The 16617-nt window shown below is 38.2% G+C and overlaps 1 protein-coding gene across 27 annotated transcripts in view; it reads left to right on the forward strand.

The window, feature by feature from the left end:
- Positions 1 to 16617, forward strand: part of ARPP21 (cAMP regulated phosphoprotein 21) — a 155004-nt gene that overhangs the window by 57958 nt on the left and 80429 nt on the right. For 20 of the 27 annotated variants that reach the window (XM_025461382.3, XM_025461384.3, XM_035705322.2 and 17 more), the window contains exons 10-11: positions 9903 to 10011; positions 11874 to 11975. In XM_025461382.3, coding sequence (XP_025317167.1) covers positions 9903 to 10011; positions 11874 to 11975 — 211 coding nt within the window. Of the gene's footprint in view, positions 1 to 9902; positions 10012 to 10373; positions 10425 to 11873; positions 11976 to 16617 lie in introns of those variants that run through there. The other 7 variants (XM_049099746.1, XM_049099748.1, XM_049099747.1 and 4 more) reach the window with 2 other exon arrangements.

Genomic DNA, 16617 nt, shown 5'->3' on the forward strand with positions numbered 1-16617 from the left:
TAGCTGAGGGAGCCTCTCATTAGAATTTACTGCCTTTTGTTGAAATGAAGAATGGTGGTTTTGAGCTGAGACTCACCCTGTCATATTCTGTCCCTTTCGTTTATCCCTCTTTCCCCCCATATGTTGCCAGAAATAAGTTTCACTTTCTAGCACTTAATTTTTTTTTTTTTCCTGTTGGGATTCTTTGTTAACTGTCAGTGGTAGCATCAAATGAGCCCCTTGGGAATTCAGGTAGGAATGTTAGGGCCTCTGTTATTTTAGTACTACACATGATATTTAAAACGTACTTACTCTCTATACTGTTGTTTTTGTTTGTTTTTAGTATTGAGGTTAAAAATATGAACAAAGATTTTATTGAAAAATATTTAAGTGCTATAAATATATGAGTCTATTTTTATATGAGAAACTTTACCCTTTGCTTTGTTTGCCTTTCTGATCTATACTTTGTCATTTGCTTATTCTTTTAAGTGTTTAGCCCAAAGCATCCCATTGTTCTCTTATTAGATGATTTTCCTCACCTCTGTCTGCCTTCCTCCATCTTAGAGAAAGGACATAAGCTCAGATTCTATCATTTGGAGGCTTGAAACTATCTCCTTGCATTAGTGTTTTCCAAAGGGCCAAGATCAGTCATAGGCAAAGAGAGTCCCATGAGTATCTGAATGTTTTTGCATATGTCAGAGTAACTGTTTAACTAGTCCCAGATAATTGTCATGTTAAAAGGTTGTCATCTCTTGAATTTTTTTCTTTTGACTTGGCACCCGCCCACTGTCATTGCCTCAAATCCCCTACTTCCAGAGTGCAGAGCAAAGAAGGAAATGGCGCCTCCACTGGAGGAGAGAGGTCCCTGCTCCAGAAACCATGAAATATGAGTAGTGACCCAAAGGCAGAGATAGGCCTACATCTTAAGTGAGCACAAGGCCTGAATTCCGGAGACACGTGGACCTGTCCCATCACCTGCAGTGATGACCATAGTTTGCTTGTTCATTTTTTTCAGAAACGATAATTACCTGGGCTAGCTATTTGGTAAATCACAAGAGCCATGAACTTGTTCAAGTTACAAATAAAGCTTCTCTTTGGTGAAGCAGCTGAGCCCAGTTGACTTTGTTAAGAATCCCTGAAGTGCAGAATATATCTGACTAAAGAGGGAGGACTGTGGAACCTTCCACCTGCCCAGCAGCAGACACAGAGAGGAGATGTCAGAACAGCAACAGATGTCTGTTCTGCTCACTTTCCTGAAGAGGCTATTTCAGATGGGAATCCTTGATTTTTGATCCTTAGCATTTCATTCCCTGCAGGTGATCCAGGGCTTATACCAAAACAAACTAAGTAAAACCCCAAGTTTTCCCTCCCCTACATGTGTTTTTTTTTTTTTTTTTTTTTTTTTTTTTTTTTTTTTTTTTGGTCGGGCATGTGAATGGCACTGTCAGTAACCAAGTAGCATCCGGATACTGCTGCTTAAAAATCCTCGGAAGATCAGACCTCAATTTAATCAAGTGGCTCTTGTAAATCTGTGAGTGGTTGGTTGGCATCTTGTTATTTTAAATTTTGATAAATTTACTCTGCACTTTTTATGGGACTAGCCCTGAAAAGCATCTGACTTGAAGCCAAAGATCAGAAACCTAAGAATCACACTGATCTCAGGAAAGCGATGAAGCTTTATTTACTGAACTGATAACCTAGTCCTTTAATCAATACCGAAGCTCAAAGTAAGACCAATTTGTTAACATCATATCATTTCTCTCAACTATTATATTTTCTCACATTATTATTCTCAAATACCTCAGAGAATGAATCCTGTAGATAGGTAAGTCTCATATCGTGAGGAGAGAAAATAAGTTTATTGCGTTCCTTTCCCCACTTAAAATTATTTATGAGGCTTGGAATGTTGCATGAATGATTTACCCCTTGATTTTGGAAATGAAATATGCATGCTCCTTCTACAACAGAATCTTTAATATAACTTTTTTGTTAAGAGAGCTTTTCCACAGAGTGATGATGTTAAATAAATAAATAAATATTTATTTAGTTCACAACATTCGAGGCAGATGAAGCTAGACCATTTTACAGGAGCAAAAACTGAGATTTGTGTTTTGATCTTACTTACTCAATCCATAGAAGATCTAAGACTGAAATCTGCTGTTCCTGCCTCAGCCATGACCCTTCTCCTAAGTTCAGGGAAACAAGAACTAATGTGAATAGAAGCAATACTCTGAAATGATGAAAACATAAGAAGAAAACCAAACGCTATCCCTTGGTTTCCTTATAAAATCCTAATTTGCATTTCATTATTTTTTAAAGTTTTTATTTATTTATTCATAAGAGATACAGAGAGAGAGGCAGAGACACAGGCAGAGGGAGAAGCAGGCTCTCCTCCAGCAGGGAGCCCATTGCGGGACTCGATCCCAGGAACCCAGGATCATGACCTGAGCCAGAAGCGGATGCTTAACCACTGAGCCACCCAGGTGCCCCACATTTCATTATGTTTAAAGTTGAACAGAAAACTCAGTGAAACAACAGTAATACTAAAATGGATGTTAAAACTGTGGTGCCAACAAAACTCCAGAACCACAGAACACACTTGATAGAAAACTGTCCTCGCATATGTAGAAGTAAAACAAAACCCAATTCCATGTTCCTAGACTGTGCCAAGTGAAAAGTGTTTCTCCGATGTTCAGCGTCATGCTTTGAACAAAAGAAATATAGGCTATATAATATGCCCATCTTCTGTTTGTAGTTTATTTAAGGAACCAAGATAATTTTGATCAGGCTTGTGTGTGTTTGCATGCCTGCATGCTTGTGTGTGTGCATAAATATATGATCTGTGTCATACAGTTTGGGAAAGTTGGAGAGGTGTTCACTGTACATATATATATACAAACAATATTATCCCAAATGTGCAAGAGTTTTATCTTCCACCTGCAGCTTTGCTTGCTGTAGGCCACAGAATTATACCCAGTTCCAGAGCTCTCCCTTTCTTGCTTCTGGATCTCCCTTTAGGGTTGACAGTCCCATCAGCACTTGTGTCCTGGGGAAAGTTTTTAGGCATACTCACAGATCTGAGTCTGGCTATATATAATGAATAGCTGGTCTTCTTGATGTAGTTCTTGTGTCCTGTTGATGTTAAGATTTCTGATAGTCAAGAGGTCATTAACATATTATCATGACTTTGGGAAAGATAGAATTGGCCATACAGTAGAAAGAGAAGTTGTGGTTTACTGGTCGAAGGTGTTTGGTTTCCAATGAATCTCATATTTAAATGCTAGATTATCAGTACCAATCTTCAAACAATAAATTAGTATCTACCTCGAGAAGTGGATGCGCTTCTGATACATTTTACCCCACAGCTGTCCTCCTTTCACCCTCCTAGCCTTCCTAGATTCCACACTATTCCCAGAGGAGCACAGCCCTTGCTTCCCACTCACCTGCCCTTTAAACCAGGAAAACGAAAAAACAGCATTTCTTCACACATACAAAAAATATTTAGTCGTTCTCTATCAGTTAAAGCACACTGATCACTCTGTACCTTCTCAGCAAGTAAAATACTATATTTGCATATAAGCTTAAATGGAATGTTTTTATACACAGCATTGTAATGTGTAAGCAAAAAGCTTTTCATGCCAAGAAACAATAATCACATTCAGCAGTTTCCAAAGAAAACATTACTTTTAGACAATTGTTACTGCTTCATTTGGAATTCATGACTCAAACCATTATTTGAATATCATAGTACAGATTGGATTTATCCTAATTAAAATTAACACTAATGTAAATGCTGGTTCAATATTCATTGGGGATATGGTACCTTTAGATTTTGACTACTCTGAAAGATACGGACAATGGTAGTGATGGTTTATAACATTTAAGGAGTGCTGTACTAGTGCCTGGCATTGGGCTTGACACTTGCATTATCTTATATCTCATTGATCCTCTCAAATACTTTAAGATAAGAATTATTACCTCCCATTTTTATAACAAAACAACACCTCTGTCTTAAGGAAATCAAGTAAATTGCAAAAAGAACACATTTAGTAAGATGCAGAGCTGAAAAGGCCCAACAATGCATGTTTTGCAAAGATAAACTTTTGTTAGGCCCACTTATCAGCATTTACATGTGAGTTGTTTAAAACTTAGTTTAATTATTAAAAGTACTGCTATGTTAAGTCAGGTATGGTAGTTCACATCCATTTTATATAAAAATATTGGATTATTCAAAGGCATTGTGTTTCAAGCTCCGTTGAAGGGAATGGAGCTTTGGCCATTGCATATATTAATGCCACTACCTTTTACTGTTCACGTAATAGTGAAATGTAAGGATGGAGGAGAACTTAAAGACAGAAAAGTTCAGTGACAATCTGGCCCTTGAAAAAAATTTTCTCATTTGTGGAAATTCTCAATTTATAGATAAACTTCCAGAAACATGCTTGTTTTGTTAGGTTAAGCATACCCATCTGATGTGTGTGCCACTTTGGTATTGTTGGTGATACCATGCTCGGTATTGTTCAGAAACAGCCAAATTCATAAATATACAGATATGTATCTGTATATTTAGAAGGTTATATGTATATAACCGTCTAGGTCTTAATGCATAAGATTCCTTTCTCTTTTTCAAATTTCATAATTTCTCCCTTTTTTTCTCATCCCTCTTATTTTTTTCTGTATCTTATCTTTTTTCTGTATCATTACTATTTGGATTCTCTCTTTAAAGAGGAAAAAAAAGTCTTGAGATTGAACGCTATCGGTTATTATCATTAGAGTGTCATTAGTAAGTGCATGTCTCTACATATTGATCAACAAGGACATAGCAGTAAAAGTGTTTTTGACAAAAATGAAACAACTAAATATTCATTTTAGGTAATAGAATAGTATAGGACATGAAAGAAAATATTCAAAGGATAAGAATATTTTATTTGTCCACAACCCAGTGATTATATACCAACCACTTGTAGGTTGTTGAATTGGTCTCCTATCTTTTTAAACCAATAGCATTTATTATTTGTTGTTATAAAATGCTATTTATTATAATAATCACAAATATATAAAAGGTTAGAAGTAAAAGTTGCCCATTACCTCACATCCAGAGACAACTACTATCATTATTCTTAATAGATATTATACTTGCAGCATAAATGTGATTATAGTATATTCTTTCAGACATCATTTTACTGTTAGTCATTTAGCCTTAGATATCATTTTATATAGCCGCATTTTACATATGGAGATATTTTCAGCTACTACTTAATCAGGCCCCTGGGGATTTCCACTGCTTTGCTGTCTTGAAAAATGAAACTGTATATGCATGTGTTATCGTTTTCTTTGGCTTCGTTCTTAGAAATGGAATCACTTTGTCAGGGCCGACTGATACTCTCAAGTCTCTTAATGCACCCAGCCTGCTTTTCAGGGTGCTGGCGCCAATAAGAGGAGATGCCTTATGTACCATTGTTGTCTTGGAGTATTCTGCTTAATTTTATCATTGCTGATAGACAGCCTTATGTTAAAGGAGGGCTCAGGTCAGGTCCCATGTTAGCTTGCATGTCTCTGTTTATATGTACAGTACAATTGAGACAGAGAAGAATAAAATAAATTTGTCAAAGATAAAATTGAGAATGGGAGTTTGAAAGATGCTAATAAAGGAAACTAAATACTTAGCACTGTATATATGGATTTTGTAAGATGTAGTCTCATTTAAAAGAGAACAAAAAGGTATAAAATGACAAAATGGTAGTGGAAGCTGCAAAATACTTGAAGAATGTAGGACTTTATTTCTTAAACAAAAGACATCAGCTATAAATATTTTAATTGAAGACTTATAAAAGTACTAAAGGAGCAGTTCTAGACTCCTCTAATATGTTCATCTACTAAAATATTTTTGATAGATGTCTTACACCATCAAAATATTTTATCCTGTTGTGCACAGAAACCTTTCTTTGTTAAGATACTTATGCATATTGATGACTGTCTTTCAGTTATTCGGTATGAAATTCAAAGGCTCCCGTTTGAGCCTGTCCATATTCAGTAGAATTGAATTCTTCATCTGTGTGTATATGAGGGAGACAGGGAATTAGGTTTAACTATTTGGAAGAAAAGTAATAAATTTGGTCTCAAGAACTTGGTAGTGAAAATATTTCCAGATGAAAAAGATTTTAAAAATAATAATGAGTGTTCATTTATTTTAAGCCTCAAAGGGAAGAAACCCTAAAATTGAAACAGACTGATTAGAAGACAGAGTTTGAATGTCTTGCTCAGGGTCTCTCACTCAGCCACATTGCCTCTCTGTTCATGAGCTGTGTCTAATAAGGAACAGTGAAGACTTCATTCTGATTTTTCAGAGGTTTGATTGGAGATACGAAGACACTACTAGAAACGCGAGTACTGTTCACCACACATGAACAATGAGTTTCACAGTAAATACCTACTACAAACTGTGCCTTAAGAAAAAGAAACTACCTTTCATCAAGAAGAAATATTAGGTCCTTTTCCTCTGCTTTTTGATGATGATATAGAGAAAGCTAGAAATAATACACCATGGACTAAAGTCCATCAAAAAAAAAAACTATTAGGCATGTGTTACACATGACTATGAGATATGTATGTAGTCAACTCTAGTTATCATTATTTTAATAAATACCATGACATTTTGCAGCGTGGAGAAGTTTGTCTTAGAGTTACATCTTCATATTGATACACTGAGAGTTATTCATTCCCATTTTAAATAAAGGTCCATAATATATTACTTCAGTTCCATTCATTTTATGGCTAAGAAATAATATTGCTATGATGTTAAATTTGTGGTAAAAAGGATTTTTTAAAAACTCTAATATAATGGTGCATTACCAGTAATTTGTAGTTCAATCACATGCAATACTCAGTTGTATACTTTAGTTTGCTTGAGTTTAAACTGCAAATTGCCCTTTAGCTCTAGAATAATAGTTAATTCTTGATAAAAATTAACCTGGAACAATCTTCATAAGTTTTTTTTTCCTTTTAACAAACTTCAAATGGTTATTTTCAAAATATTTTTGGAATGTCATGAACAAATTAATAATTTGGACTATTAGCTTCTAAAATCTAAAAAAAAATTTAAACAAGGTATTTTTTGAAAAGCTATTGTGGAGAATGCACTTTGCATAGTATGTATCAGAACAAGAAATGCTTTTGCTCCAAATCATGTTCACAGTATTGATTAGAACAAACTCCTTATTCTTTTCTAATATGCTATATGTATTTTCCTAAATATGTCCTGCTATGAAACACAAATAAACCAGCACTATGAAGAAATGCAAATGAAATTTCAAAAATAATGTTTGAACACCTCTTGTAGTTATGATACTTTAAACTGAGAAGTTCTAAAACTAAAAAAGGAAAAAACCCACAGATTCTTATTTCCACCTCTTTTCCCAAAATACCCTCAAATTATAAAAACTTTTATAAAGTAACATGATTCTTTTGTATCAGTTTGAACCAAAACATAAATTTGATTTTTAAAGATTTTCCTTGTGTTCTAAATTTGAATTTATGATCCTACTAACCAAACTCTCTAGTTCTGTTTTATAATTTAAAAATTTATGACTGCATATCTTATTCAGTGACTCTTTGGATCTGTCCCTGAAATAAAGTGATTCATATGCATCTCTATTAAATTTTCATCCATTCATACAATGATTAATTTATTTATTCAACCAAATGCTTCCCATATTCTGGGCACTGTTCTAGGCACTAAGAATTTAGTATTTAAAAAACAAGGTTTCTACCAACATGAACCTCACATTCTTGCCCTGGTTAGTATGCTGAAATCTCAAAGTGGTTTTCTTCTTAAAGAAGAGTTTAGTCTAAAGCACATTCATCTTATGCTCATGAGTCAAAAAGTTCACATTTCGAGATGATTTTCTATCTAAAGGAACAGTTACAGACGATTAGCAACAAATACAAGAAATAGATCTGTAAACTTAGCAGCAAGCAAAGCATTTTTATCTACTAGAATTCGCCAGACTATGGAGTTTAAGTGCATTTAGGAGAGACTTACTTAGCATTGATGCCATCAGCATTTGTATTTAAGCTGACATCCCAATTTTACTTGCCGCCTCAAAAACAAGGTAACAGCTAAGTATTGGCTGAAAATATCAGGAAGCTTTAAAAAACTTCCTGGAGATTGTCATCATTTACAGTGGTCTCCCAGTACTCAAGGAACATTAGAAGACCTTCCAGGGGAGTAGAAAGTGTTCTGTGACCATGCTGCACGTGAAGCATGTTTCACTTCTCCGCTGTGAATGGCCTTTTCACGGTAAAGTGCAAGTTTACTTTTTTCCCTCAGTTGTTCTGACTTTAAAATGTCATATTTGCACCTCCAGATTGTTGTGTCATCTTTTACATTTTAATTTTTGTGGAAAGCATTTCCATCGATCTTTCGGGTGATACCATGCAGGGGTTTTGTCCTTCAGTGCGAGGTTGGAGGGCCTCCAGCCCACTGTGTGCTGTGTAAGCAGAGATGCTGAATCACATCACTGCAGGGATGTGAATGGGCTGTTTGATACCTGTGGCTTGCCAGGAGAATCTAGAAACTTGCGAGTCAGAAGGATCATGAGGGATGGTTTCTTTACCTGTAAAAGAAGCATAAAACATTTGTTTCTGCTACATCAGAGTTTTATTGTAAGGATTGAGTAAGATGACAATACCATTTTTCAAAAATTATACAGAGTTCTGGAAGCTATAGCTGGTATTATTCCAATTTCCACCAATATCGTGTAATTTGTGTACGTGTATCTAAGAAAAGGTTGCATCTCATCAAGAATTCAACTATATACACTAAACAACTCCTTTGTTTTCAACATGCCATTTGCTTGTTTTGGAGTTAGAAGGAAACTATGAGATTCCCTTAATTACTGGTCACCCATATTAAACAACAGACACTATGAAGTGGCTTTCCAATAACAGAATGCATAATGAACCCAGTAGGGATAGAAAACCCACTGGACTTCAGAAGTAATACATCAGACATGACAGAGATGCTTTAATGAGAATCATCAATCACAACTTCTTCTAAACCTGGGACACACATTCTAGCACTTCCGCTGGGGGTGAACCCATGCCCAAGCCATTCATTGAGTTCTGTGCCATGCAGTGACGAGTGTGGGAAATTAACACTAATGTGGAGCCCTTTCCAGTAATAATACAGAATGATTAAGAGAACCTAAAAAAAAATCAATTGACTAATCAATAGTGTGTAACAGCTTGGAGCGTTTTACCCATGCTAATCAGCCATTAAGTTATTTAAACTAAATATGTCCAGTTTGCCCAATTACTGAACTGATTTACAAGACATGGTCAAGGATGTCAGAGTCTACTGGAGCCAGATGCCAGAGCATTTGTCTTTGACAAAGATGGAAAGAATTTATAGGTGATCCTCTCTCATCATGGATTCTGATGGCTCTCGAAAGGGAGGATATGACAGGAGTTGTCGTAGTCTGCAGACACTGGTGAATTAATATGGTCTGCCCAAGTTCTAAACATGTGTATCTGTTTGACATTGTGGCTGGGAACTTGATTGAATTCAGGAGCGATGGAGGTCGAAGCAATGAAAGAAAACATCTATATGCTATATGTGTTCAGGCCTTTAAAGTGTTTTTTTAACTTCAGCCATGGTGAGAAGCAAGCATTCAGCAAACAAGACAATGGATTCAAAACAACAAAAGGTATTCTAACAAGACCTGTAAAGTGACATATTATTAACCTACCTGTATAATGCCAGCAATTCTAGCATCGAAACCACGTGTAACTTCTTTTTCTTTCTTTCTTTTTTTTCTTTTTTTCTTTAAGTTGAATGCCTCTATGGGGGAAGAACAGCACTAATAAAATAACTTTAAATGGGGGGAAAACTTTTTTATTGATATGTTTTACTTTGCTGGCAGACCAGAGCAAAGGTTTTGTGAACATTTAAAAGATGAAAAAGGTGAAGAATCCCAGAAGCGGTTTATCTTGAAGCGAGATAACTCTAGTATTGATAAAGAAGACAATCAGGTTGGTTCTCAAGTTTGAGAGTGGCTGACATTGTTGTTTTTGAAGGTGGGCTGACTTATGTTCTTGTCGTTCTGTGGTCCCCTTCTCCCTCCCCCAACTCCCCCTGCCTCTGAGACAACTGTCCTCTTTCCAACCTCTTTGCCCCCTGGCCTCCCCCTTTGGCATTCAGTGGGTAGCCAAGAAAACCTGTCCTGGTTGCTTCAGCAATGGCTCTGTGTTGGGCTGCATGGGTGGTGCTTGGCGCAGTTCCCGCTGCATGTGTTGGGCGGGTTGGGATGCCAGCGGCCGGAGCTGTCGGGAAAAGCTTTGTCATCGCATTTCCAGATGTCTGTGTAACTATGGCAGCCCTTCCACCCCTACAGCACAAATTGAGCTGGATTCTCAGTACGGACCGATGACCAACCGGTGTAGCTGTAAACAACAAACCTTGTTATGGTGAGGACAGGTGGATTTTGCAACTATCCTAAAATAAGTCTTCACAGAAAAGAATCGAGTTCATGTTTTCGTCTCCCCTCCCCCTCCCATGTTCTACTGTCCATGTAAACTGTGTGCTTGTTTTGCATGAACCGTAGCAGAACTTTCTCCTTCTGTGTATTCTGCTTGTGACGGAACATTCCATTGTGCTAGGGAGCCTTATTCATGGTCCCTTGGCAAGGGCAGAGAGACTTTGCTAAACCTCTTCTCCAGGTTGGGGCTGGGGGTAGTGTGGGACCCAGGGTGATGAGGAGGAAAGCTGAGTGAATGGCGAAGGGAAACAAAGGTCAAACAATAATTAGAACAGTAGAGAGTTACATAATGCCTTTACAATGACACTTTGTGTCTCTGACAATCCAAATAGATCTTTTGAAAATAGACTCTGCTTTAGAATTCTTAAAGGTAAGACCATATGCATCTCACTCAAGTTATTTTAATTACTCTCAGTGAGTCACTGGGAGCCAGTACATGCGTCTCTGACGCACTTTTTTTTTTTTTAAACCTTTCATCATTGGTATCTCATTTCTCCCTACCCCCCCCACCCCACCACCATCCAGCTACAGGTAGCTCCTGTTGACTCTGAGCCATGTGCCTGTGTCGTGTACTTAGTGGGCGTTTGTTGAATGGTTGGATGAACCTGGTTAACACAGGGCAGCTTGTGAGGAATGGCAAGAAGACGATGCGGAGGGTGGGGGGATGCAGGCAGTGGTGCAGATGCAAGGCAGTCCTCATGCTGGGTTCTTTGGATTGTTACTTTAAGGTTCCTTGATACCTTGATACTGACCCTGAACAATAAACAGGCTTTTCAAATTTAGTTTCTGCTTTCTACACCAAACACAGAGTACAAGGTCAGTCAGTCACTGAGTAAAGAAGAAACACAAATTGGGACATGGAGACATTATGTCCAGTTTCCTTTCTGCCCATTTATTTCTCTGTTCCCTTGTTCTGTGTCTCGAGTACCCAAGCTTTTAGAGCCATTTCTTCCCTGGACCGCCTTGAACTAGCCAGCTACTTCCTCAACGATATGCCTTCATCTGAGGACCCCAAAGCACACAGGTTAGCAAAGGAGACAGAGTCCATCACTGTGACCCACGTCATAGCTGAACTGGCTGAACACCTGAGGCACATCCAGGTGCCTTCATTCTGGAAACAGCTGTCCTACCTGCATCCAGTAGGGAAGCAAACAGGAGCAGCAGACACCTGCCACTGTGTGTCATGCACACACAACACACACACCAGCACAGCCGCCTTAGGGACCAGAGGGAATGAGACTCTTCATGCTCCATTTATTTAAGTGAACATTTATTATTCTCAGCTGACAGTTGCTTAACTGCAGATTTCCAACAGCTCAACTTGGATAACCGTACTGATTTCTTTTTTCTGTTCAGCAAAACAGAATGCATCCATTTAGAGATGACAGACGAAGTAAATCAATTGAAGAGAGAGAAGAGGAATATCAGAGAGTGAGGGAGAGAATATTTGCACATGATGTGAGTAGTTGTTTTAATTGCCTCTTTAGTGTGGTCCTTCCCCAGACAGCGAGCTGGCAGGACTCAGGAAGCTGGAGCCAGGGACAAATCGAACTGCAGCATACCTGAGGTGTTTCTGGAAGAGGACCTGGTTCAGGGAAGTGATGGAAAAGTAGCCAAGGGTTGTGTGTGTTCCCAGGATATGACCTAAGAGGGAACAGAGGTGTGATTTTGGTCAGTAAGATGGACCCTAAGTCCACAGCGAGGTTGCCAGATTGGAAAAAAAAAATGCCTTCACATCTATGTTAGCCTGCAGACAGCCAACTGTTGTCTTTTCTGGCTTTAATATTGTGCAGAGGAAAGACCTATAAAAAAGAACGAGATTCTATTAATCACATACATAAACACAGAATTTTCTGTATTCTTAGAAGCGCAGGCATTTTATTATATCAAAGTGAAATGATAATACTCATCATCCTCCTCAGTTTCACATCAAATTAGGTCTGTGAACAGTTTATCAAGGGAATAATCATAAAATGATTTCTTTTGTTCAAATCCCAGCAAAGAAAATGTGGTGGGGATTTTTCTATCCTTTTACCCACTGTGGCCAAAATCAAATGCAATTAAATAAAAATGAAAAAGTGATTTAAGGGCAGCCCAGGTGGCTCAGCGGTTTAGCGCCGCCTTCAGCCCAGGGCCTGATCCTGGAGACCAGGGATCGAGTCCCATGGGCCTGCTTCTCCCTCTGCATGTGTCTCTGCCTCTCTCTCTCTGTGTCTCTCATGAATAAATAAATAAAATCTTAAAAAAAAAGAAAAAGAAAAAGAAAAAGTGATTTTAAAAACAGTTGGATTTAAATGCAAGAAAGTGAAAAGGGCAAGCTTTTCCATTCTGTGAAATCACGTGTTAGCCTCCTAAGATGTCATGGGCTCTTCCCTTTGCAAAAGTAGAGATGGGAGCTCCTTCGTGTAGATCTTCCATGGCTTTGCTGGGTTAGGGGGGCCATCCTACTTCCTGTTGTGATTTGCTCTGTAGGCCATTACCAAGCCAGACTGGAGACCTAGGCTCCACCTAGGTCTGTCTTAGCATGGAGGAGGCCTTCTGACCTTGGAGGTTCAGGCCCAAGCCAGTTTCTCTGGTCCTCCAGCTCATGCTGGATCCTTCAGTATAAAGCTCCAGAGGAAATTTAAATTCCACCAGCAGTGCATTCTTTCATGTTTATACAGGTTTCTGTTATCTCTTCTAGATTCTTGCTGTCTTTCTTGGATACAATAAAATAGAACTTTCATGATTGAATAATGTGGCTCAGAGCTCTGGAGTTAGCAGAGTATGAAAGAGGTAGCTGTAGAAGGATAGTGTCCATGTGCAATTCTAGAAGATTTTGCATATGTGTGGGCTATTTAGACTTTTCTTATGATCAGAGTTATTGATGGTGCAAAGCATAGCTTGACACATGGTAGGCCTTTCATTGTGTTTCCTCGATAAAGGGATGAAGTAAGGAGAGGCTCCGTTATAGTAGTCATGATAGTGTAGGGATGCCTGCAGTGGACTTGGACTGGGAGGTGGCATGTGCCATCTGATGAGCTTCATGAAGGGAGAGTTTTCTGAAGGCTAGTTTACTTTTTATGCTTTTTCTTTCTTTCTCTCTACCCATCCTCCCTTCCCCTTGTCTTACACACATGCATGCACATACATGTGCACACACATGAAGACACAAAATTTCCCTCTGACTTTCATTCTAGCAAGTCATAAAATTTATGAATGAGTTGTGTTGAAAAGCAAATATTAATCACCCAGATAATATACAAATAGTATGTTGTTTTTTTCTTTTTCAAAGTAGTGCCACACTGCTGAACACTCAAGGGCTAGGTGGCAGAAGTATCCCTGATGCCCACCTGTGAGGAGGATGATTCCTGTGCTGCTGCCCTTCATGTGGACATCCCCACATCCATAGGGAGGTCGTCACAGGCAGGAGGGGTCAGTATGACTCCCTGTCCACATTGCATTTCCCTACAGCCCTATGAAGGAGATTAACACAAGGAACCTGGGTCCCAGGTTAAAGATTAGAGGCAAGTGCTGAGGTTTCAAGCCTCTATAGCTAACTGCTGAATTAACATTTTTTTGAAAAGTTAAAGCAGGCTGAGGGGCCCCTGGGGGAATAGCTGGTTGAGTGTTGACTCTTGATCTCAGCTCAGGTCTTGACCTTAGGGTCATGAGTCTGAGTCCGTAATTGGGTTCCACTCTGCATATGGTGCCTACTTTAAAAAAAGAAGAAAAGAAAAGAAAAGAAAAGAAAAGAAAAGAAAGAAAAGAAAAGAAAAGGAAAGAAAAGAAAAGAAAAGAAAAGAAAAGAAAAGAAGAGAAAAGAAAAGAGAGTAAAAGCAGGCTGCTAAAGTGTGGGAAAGCTCAAAAGCCAAGATGCTGACATAGCCTTTCCAATCTGTGGTATCATCGGCAACCTCTGAAATGCTGTGGCTTCTTCCCCCTCCAGGAGTAGAGTAGAGGTGTGAGCTCCTGTGAAAGGCTTCCTGGAAGCCAGCACCAGCACTGCTGGGGTTAATAATCCAAGTAGGGCACCTGCCTGTTTCTGGCACTCCTTTTCCACTTGATCTCCTGGGGCCAGGGTTTTTTAATTGGCATCCTTTAGCCGGAGTATACTCATAGAAAGGCTTCAAAGATTAAAGTCCTCAACATCATCTGCAAAATATTACATCTATGACTGTAGGTACATTTTTCTAAGGAAATGATCTTTATTGTTTATTGTAGTTTTACAAATTGTCATCACCCTTAAAAGGCTAAGAGCCACTATCTTAGAAGGAAAAAAGTTGCCCAGCACCTTTCTCCTTAGCCCTGTAGCTCTGTAGAAACAATGCAGTCATAAGGCTGGTGTTCCCCGTGTTAAAGCTATTAACTGCTGCATAACAAATTGTCCCAATGTTTGACAGCTTAAAACAAACAAACAAAATGCTTTTACCTCAGTTTCTGTGGGTCAGGAATCTGAGGGTGGCTTAGCTGGCCAGTTCTGGGTCGCTGTCTTTTATGAGGTTAGAGTCAAGCTGTCAGCTGGGGCTGCAGTCATCTGAAGGCTTGATGGAATGGTTGTCTGCTTCCAAACTCATCTACATGGTTATTGGCAGGCCTCAGGTCCTCACTGGCTATACAGAGATCTCAATTCTCACTGTGTGGGCCTCTCCATAGGCTATTGAGTGTCTTTATGACATGGCAACTAGCTTCCCCAAAGCAAGTGATCTAAGAGAGAAAGAAAGAGAGCCCAAAGCTACAGGCTCTTATAACCTAATCCTGGAGTTGACATATCTTCTCTTCTGCTGTATTTGGTTGGAGGCACAGACCAAACTTGGTACGATGTGGGAGGTACTACAAAATGTTGTGAATACCAACAGGCAGGGATCACTGGGGGCCACCATGTGTTAACAGTTTATCACTGGATCTTTTATTAATGTAAATGCAGGGACATAACATAGCAGTATGAACTTCCTTCAATACATATAATAACAAATCTTCTTTACCACTCAAGTAAAGACAGAAGAACACTTTGGAGAGCCTTCATCTATGCAATTCCAAATTCCCTAATGACCATTGCTACTTCCCAGATTGTTGAGGTACACAAGATAATAACTCAAGTAGAGTAAGTCAATTATAAATGCAAAGAATCCAGCATAAGGAAACTAAGTTATAGGTGTCTAATCTCTTTCTTAGCTGACCTTTAATTTAGTGTCTTCATAATTTAAAAACTGAGGTAATAAAAGCAGCCTCCCTTGCCACTTATTATTTAAGTAGTGGAATCATTCAAACAGGTTCAAATAGCAACATATTTATGTTGCAGGTTTATTTTTCTACTTGAAGTCACAATAGTTATAGAGAAATACTTCCTGGTATTTACACTTCAGCAAAATCGAAATTTATTTTAAAATTAGTAGTGTTCTTGAATATTTTACAAATGTATCTTGGTGTCTAAGGTGTATGTGTTTGTGTGTGTGTATGTGCATGTGTGTTTTTTTAATTTAAGTCCACAATCAACATATGCAGATTATTTGGGAATTTTCTAGAGAAATAACTTCAATATAGTTTGAGAATTTGGGTAGCCTGAGATAAGACACATTTATGATTTGAGAATGAAGTTGTTGTAAGTCAAGTCACACAACAATTTAGTTCTCAAATAAAAAATGAGTGTATTTTTGTAGTCAGAAATATTTGAAATACAACTCTTGTTTCCTTTACCAAGAATTTCAGCTTATTTTATGATTAATTCAGTGCAATGATGCAGGCTTTGGCAAGGTTACGTTGAAAAAGCAATATAATTGAGAAAGACATGTTTTGCCTGGAGGATGGTTTCTGAAGGATATTTATGTATAAGTAGGGATTCTGGGAGGAGCTCTTCCACAGTATCCCCAGCATGCACCGGGATCCCTCTTCTTTGACAACCGATGAGAAGGGCATGTAGTGCCACCTGGATTGGGGGTGTGGGAGACAATTCTGTAACTCATTAGGCAAAATCATTTCCTCCTTAAAAGAAAGAAAAAAAAGAGCCCTTTATATCTGAGAATGCATATAAGTGACAGCTTTGAATGCTGCACTTAATTACTGTGACAATTTTATCTTTCTCTGCTATTAAAATTTGAAAGTTATTAATATAACATTTTTA

This window comes from Canis lupus, chromosome 23, assembly GCF_003254725.2.
Source record: "Canis lupus dingo isolate Sandy chromosome 23, ASM325472v2, whole genome shotgun sequence".
NCBI lineage: Eukaryota > Metazoa > Chordata > Mammalia > Carnivora > Canidae > Canis > Canis lupus.